Genomic DNA, 6,000 nt, shown 5'->3' with positions numbered 1-6,000 from the left:
CTCCTGGCGTTCACAGACACACGGGAGCTGCAGCTCTTGCACTTCTGGCTCTTCCTGGGCATCTACCTGGCTGCCCTCCTGGGCAACGGCCTCATCATCACCACCATAGCCTGTGACCAGCACCTCCACACCCCCATGTACTTCTTCCTGCTCAACCTCGCCCTCCTCGACCTGGGCTCCATCTCCATCACTGTCCCCAAATCCATGGCCAACTCTCTGTGGGATACCGGGGTCATTTCCTATGCAGGATGTGCTGCCCAAGTCTTCTTTGTATGTTTCTTGTTTGGTGCAGAGTATTCTCTTCTCACCATCATGTCCTACGACCGCTACGCTGCCATCTGCAAACCCCTGCACTACGGGACCCTCCTGGGCAGCAGAGCTTGTGTCCACATGGCAGCAGCTGCCTGGGCCACTGGGTTTCTCAACGCTCTGCTGCACACGGCCAATACATTTTCACTGCCACTCTGCCATGGTAATACTGTGGACCAGTTCTTCTGTGAAATCTCCCAGATCCTCAAGCTCTCCTGCTCAAACTCCTACCTCAGGGAACTTGGGCTTCTTGCGGTTACTCTCTCAGTAATATTTGGGTGTTTTATTTTCATTCTTTTCTCCTATGTGCAGATCTTGAGGGCCGTGCTGAGGATCCCCTCTGAGCAGGGACGGCACAAAGCCTTTTCCACGTGCCTCCCTCACCTGGCCGTGGTCTCCCTCTATGTCACCACTGCCTTGTTTTCCTACCTGAAGCCCCCCTCCATCTCCTCTCCTTCCCTGGACCTGGTGGTGTCTGTTCTGTACTCAGTGGTGCCTCCAGCAGTGAACCCCCTCATCTACAGCATGAGGAACCAGGAGCTCAAGGATGCCCTGTGGAAACTCATATCTTAGTGTTTTCTGAAGCAATAAACTGCTTCTCTCCTTCTACATAGTAGTTTTCATGTAACTAGTTACAGGTCCAGCCTCTCACTTGTAATTTCTGTTTTTATTGAAGTTGGTTTTTATTGTGATAACATTGTCATTCCCTTTCTAAATCTCTATCTGCTTTTCTTTTTTAACCACTGGCTGTGTAAATGAGGAGCCGTGCTCTCCTTTTCTCTTAAACAAAATAAAGCACCCTGTAGTGACTTGTTTTTCAATATATATCCTTCCTGCAAGGCCTGTTTGGAGCTGCAGGGACAGTTCCTGTGTGCATGGGAGGAGGGGAAAAGAGTCCAGCCTGGCAGCCCTGCCAGGGAGCACCAGCGCTTGGCCTTCCAGAGCTGTTCTCGTTCCACTCCCACACTCTCCTTCTCATCCCTTGTGTTGGTGCAAGGCCTGAGTGCTCTGGCAGCCTGGTCACTGTCCTGCTGTGTGTCAGTCCTGTGAGCGCAGGCAGGGACAGGCCATGGGCACTGCTGTGACAGAGCTGGCCTCTGTAACAGTACTTCTATAAAGAAGAGTGCTCTCCTCAGGGCAGTGCCGGAAGGCTTAGGTCTTCTTCAAGTTTCTGTCAAGAACATGCACAACAAGGTGGCCACAGATGCAAACACCAGGGTACAGCTGCACAGTGTGTGTGTGCAGGGCTGGGCACACAGCAGTGTCCTCTCACAGCCAGGCCTCCTGCCAGAGACCTGCAGGACCAGCAGAGCAGGGGCTGGGCTGTGCCATGTGCACTGGACACCCCGTGGAAGCTGCCCCAGGGCATCGTCATGGACTGGCCCCTCACAACCAACATTTCCAGCCCTGGCCTCTCTCCCCAGCTCACAGAGGTTGTTCTTCCCTCCATGGAGGGACACTGAATGAGTAGCTCAGCAGTCCAAGTTTGCATTGTACAGATGAGATGTGAGCATGCACATAATGTACACGAGTTGACATGAACCCAAGTGAGCACAAACGCCATCAGTTATTCCAGGGGGTTCCATGAAGGCCCATGGGACAGACAGTGTCTCGAGGTCACTTCATGTTGAGAATAACATCCCATGGGAAACCACCAGAATGCAGCACTGGGATGTGCTTCCTTGAACTGAGATCCCTCCCTGTGTCCATTCCACGTGACATGGGACATCTCAGACGAATACAGAGCAGGGGGACACACCTTAGGGCTGAGGTACCTCCCATCCCTTCGGAGTGGCAACAGGAGGTTTTCATCGAACAGATGAGCTGTGAGCATGCACGTCATGTATGTGAGGTGAGAGGAACCTCAGGTGAGATGAGCCCAGGTGAAAACAAACAGCCATTCCTTGAGATTCCATGAAGGCCTGTGGGGCAGACAGTGTCTAGAGCTCACCTCATGTTGGATGTTACATACCAGAGAAATCAGCCTAGATGCAGCACTGGGATATTTCCCCACTTAAATCGTTAGTAGGAAATGTATTTGATAACTTTGATAAAAGAAACATACAATCATCTGGTCAGGTCCTGGGCCATAGGGGTTTTATGGATGGGTATGGTGTGTTATGACATCAGTTGTGTCTCAGGCACTCATAATCCAGTAAGCAGTATGTGACTGTGAAGGGGACAGTGAGGTCAGTTCTGTCTCTGGAGGTGACAGCCCAGCAGCAGGAACGTGGCTGGGAAAGAACCTCTGCATAAGTACCCACAGGCCCTACCCAGGAAGAGTCCTTGGAGACAGGTTGTCATGTCCATCCCACCTGAGTACATGATGGGACAGAAACAGGGACATGCTCATGTCTATCAGAGAAGGTGAAGGTCCAGCAGCAGTCATGGTGAGGTTACTTCTCTCCGGTCTAGTGGAAGACCACAAGAAGACTAACAGGTAGGGTTCCCTGCTTGATGGGCAGTTTCTGAGGTGGCTGAGCTTTCCCAAGTAGTAGGAACAACCAGGAGAGGAAAAAAAAGCTACCAAGTGCAGATTGGGAAGTGGAGACTGGATATCAGGAGGAAAAAATGTCACTGGAAGGGCAGTGCTGTGGTGCAAGAGGCCACCCAGAGGGAGCTGGATCAGCCCATGGTTTGTGTTCCAAAGAACAGCCAGTGAGGGTGCAGACACATCAGTGAAGGGACAGAAATGCTGGGGTGAGAGCAGGTGGGGAAGCAGATGGGTGTGTGCAGCCTGCAGGGAAAGAGGGGCCGGTGTAGGACTGTGCAGAACAGTCTGCAATGAAGATGACAAAGGCCACTGTTGAGGCTGGAAGGGACCAACAGGACCCAGGTCTCTGTCCCCTTGGCCATGGCAGTTGTCTCTGCCACTGAGGTCCAGGAGAAGACATGTTGTCCTCATGGCACTGGGGCCTCGTTGCCTCCTTGCAGCCCCATGGGGAAGCTGGAAGGTGCTGTACCAGCGTTGTCCTTCCCTCAGCCTTGCACACCCACATCCCACGGTCCCAGGAAGAGCCCTGAGCCGTGTGTGAGGGACAGGATCCCCCTTCCCATTGCCTGGAGGTCGTGGCTTCTCCTTTCTGCTTCAGAAAGCAAACCAAGGGGTTTCTCAGCATCAGAGCTGAAGAAAACACTAAAAGGAGACCTCATGGTGGCTACAGCTTCCTCACAAGGGGAGAAGGAAGAGTAGGTACTGATCTCTTCTCTCTGGTGACCAGTGACAGAACCCAAGGGAACAGCAGGAGGATGTGCCAGGGGAGGTTTAGGTTGGACATGAGGAAAAGGTTCTTCACCCAGAGGGCGCTGGACACTGGAACAGGCTGCCCAGGGAGGTGTCACGGCCCCAACCTGACAGTGTTCAGGAAGAGACTGGCCAACGTCCTCAGACACACGGTGTGACCTGTGGGGTGTCCTGTGCAGGGACAGCAGTTGGGCTCGATGATCCATGTTGGTCCCTTCCAGCTCAGGACATTCTATGATTCTATGAAATACTAGGTTAAAAATCCATGTTTTCATTGTGCAGATGAGTTGTAAACATACACATCATGTGCATGTCCACTGCGTGCATGTGGTGAGATGAACCCAAGGGAGCACAAATTCTATCAGCTATTCATTAGAGTGCCATAAATGACAGTTGGACAGAGGTGGTGTTCAGGGATCTCTTCTAACCTGTGTTATTGTAGGATTCCATGAATCTTTTCCTTGGAGAGCTCTTGCACATCAGAATAGACAGAGGAAGAGGAAGAATGGAAAAAAAGAGGCAGAAGCAGAGATATAAAATGCCCCAGTGTAAATACAGCAGCTCCTCTGAGGAACGTTTCTCTACTCAAACCCTTGATAGGAAATCTATTAGATAAATTTGATGAAACCAGCTTAGTTTTACCTGCTCACATGGGACATCTTCGCTCCAGGAAAGGGACATATTGGTCTCGGTGGCCCAAGGGGTCCAGTGATGCGATATCTTGGTCTTGGTGGACCAAGATGACTGGAGATGGTACATCCTCGTCTTGGTGGCCCAAAGTGTGCAGGGACGGGATTTCTTGTGTTCAGGAATGGGACATCTTGGCCTGGGTGGTCCAATGGGCCCAAGGGTTGGGACACTGTAGGACTTGGTGGCCCAAGATGCCTGGAGATGGGACATTTTGGGCCTTGGTGGCTTAAAAGTTCCGGAGATGGGACATCCTGCATCTTGATGGCCCAAAGTGTCCAGGGATAGGACATTTTGTGTCCAGAGATGGAACGTCTTGGATCTAGGGATGGGACATCTTGGTCTCAGTGGCCCAAAGTTTCCAGGGATGGGGCATTGGAGCTCTGAGATGGGTCATTTTGGTTCACAGTGGCCCAAGGAGTCCAAAGATGGGACATCTTGGTCTTGGTTGCCCAAGATGGCTGGACGTGGGACATCTTAGGACTTGGTGTCCCCAAAGGGTCTAGGGATGAGACATCCTGGGTCTTGGTGTCCTCACAGTGTCCAGGGATGGGACATCTAGGCCTGGGTGTCCCAAAGTGTCCAGGGATGGGACGTTTTAGGTCTTGGTGGCCAAATGTGTCCAGGGGTCTGGGATTGGACATTTTATATCTTGGTGGCCTAAGGGGTCCAGAAAAGGGACATCCTGGGTCTTGGTCGTTCAAAGTGTCCAGGGAATTGGCATCTTGGCCTGGGTGGTCCATGGATTGGGGCATTTAGGTATTGGTGGCTCAAGGGGGCTGGAGATGGGACATATTGTGTCCAGAGATGGGACATCCTTGGTCTTGTTGGCCCAAAGTGTCCAGGGTTGAGACATCTCGGTCTCTTTGGCCTAAGGGGTCCAGGGATGGGACATCTTGGCTCTGGTTGGCCCAAATGTCCAGGGATGGGACATCCGGGGTCTGGGATGAGACACCCTTGCTCTCTGTGGCCCAAGGGGTCCAGGGATAGGACATTTTTGGTCCTGGTGGTCTGAGGGGTCCAGAGATGGGACATTTTAGGTCTTGATCACCCAAAGTCTCCAGGGATGGTACATCCGGGTTCTGGGATAGGACATTTTATGTCTTTGTGGCCAAAGTTGTCCAGAGATGGGAAATCTTGGTCTGGGTGGTCCAAGGGGGCTGGACATGGGACATCTTAGGACTTAGTGTCCCCAAAGTTTCCAGGAATGGGTCATCCTGGGTCTCGGAGGCTTCATGGGGTCCAGAGATGGGATATCTGGGCCTGGGTGGCCTAAAGTGTCTAGGGATGGGACATCTTGGATCCAGGGATGGGACATTTTAGGTCTTGGTCCCAAAGTCTCTAGGGATGGGATATCCCGTGTCTGGCATGGGACATTCTGGCTCTCAGTGGCCCAAGGAGTCCAGGGACGCGACATTTTAAGTTTTGGGGCCCTAATGGGTCCAGGGACAGGAAATGTAACCCTGAGCGGCCCAAGGTGTCCAGGGATGGGAGATTTTGGCTCTTAGTGGCCTCACAGTTTGCAGGGATGGGACATAGCGGCAGCGAGAATTACTCCGGTAGCAGTGCCGGCCATGGCAGCGTGTCCGGCTGCCACCACGTCTGCTCTTTCACCAGGACTGGGCCATGGTGGAGTGGCCACCTCCCTGTCCTGCCAGAGGATGCAGCTCTGCACCCCCAGCCCCGCTTTTAAAGGGTGCCTGGGTGGGGCCCTTTGTGACATGACCAGTGACATCACAATGCCCCACTGTGGCAGTTGC

At 52.7% G+C, this 6,000-nt stretch overlaps 2 protein-coding genes across 2 annotated transcripts in view; one reads left to right on the top strand and one right to left on the bottom strand.

The window, feature by feature from the left end:
* Nucleotides 1-882, top strand: LOC136001076 (olfactory receptor 14J1-like; the record flags this gene model as incomplete). The annotated part of the gene is made up of 1 exon (XM_065655123.1): nt 1-882. A coding segment is annotated over one exon (882 nt), but the record flags the coding sequence as incomplete, so codon positions are not given.
* Nucleotides 883-2,705: 1,823 nt separating this feature from the next.
* LOC136001070 (olfactory receptor 14A16-like) overlaps nt 2,706-6,000 on the bottom strand; it is a 49,348-nt gene continuing 46,053 nt past the window's right edge. The window contains exon 2 of the mRNA XM_065655118.1: nt 2,706-2,720. Within this exon, the coding sequence (XP_065511190.1) occupies nt 2,706-2,720 (15 nt within the window). The remainder of the gene's footprint in view (nt 2,721-6,000) is intronic.

This window comes from Caloenas nicobarica, chromosome 37, assembly GCF_036013445.1.
Source record: "Caloenas nicobarica isolate bCalNic1 chromosome 37, bCalNic1.hap1, whole genome shotgun sequence".
NCBI classification, from domain to species: Eukaryota; Metazoa; Chordata; class Aves; order Columbiformes; family Columbidae; genus Caloenas; species Caloenas nicobarica.
This window is presented reverse-complemented; position numbering and strand designations above follow the sequence as displayed.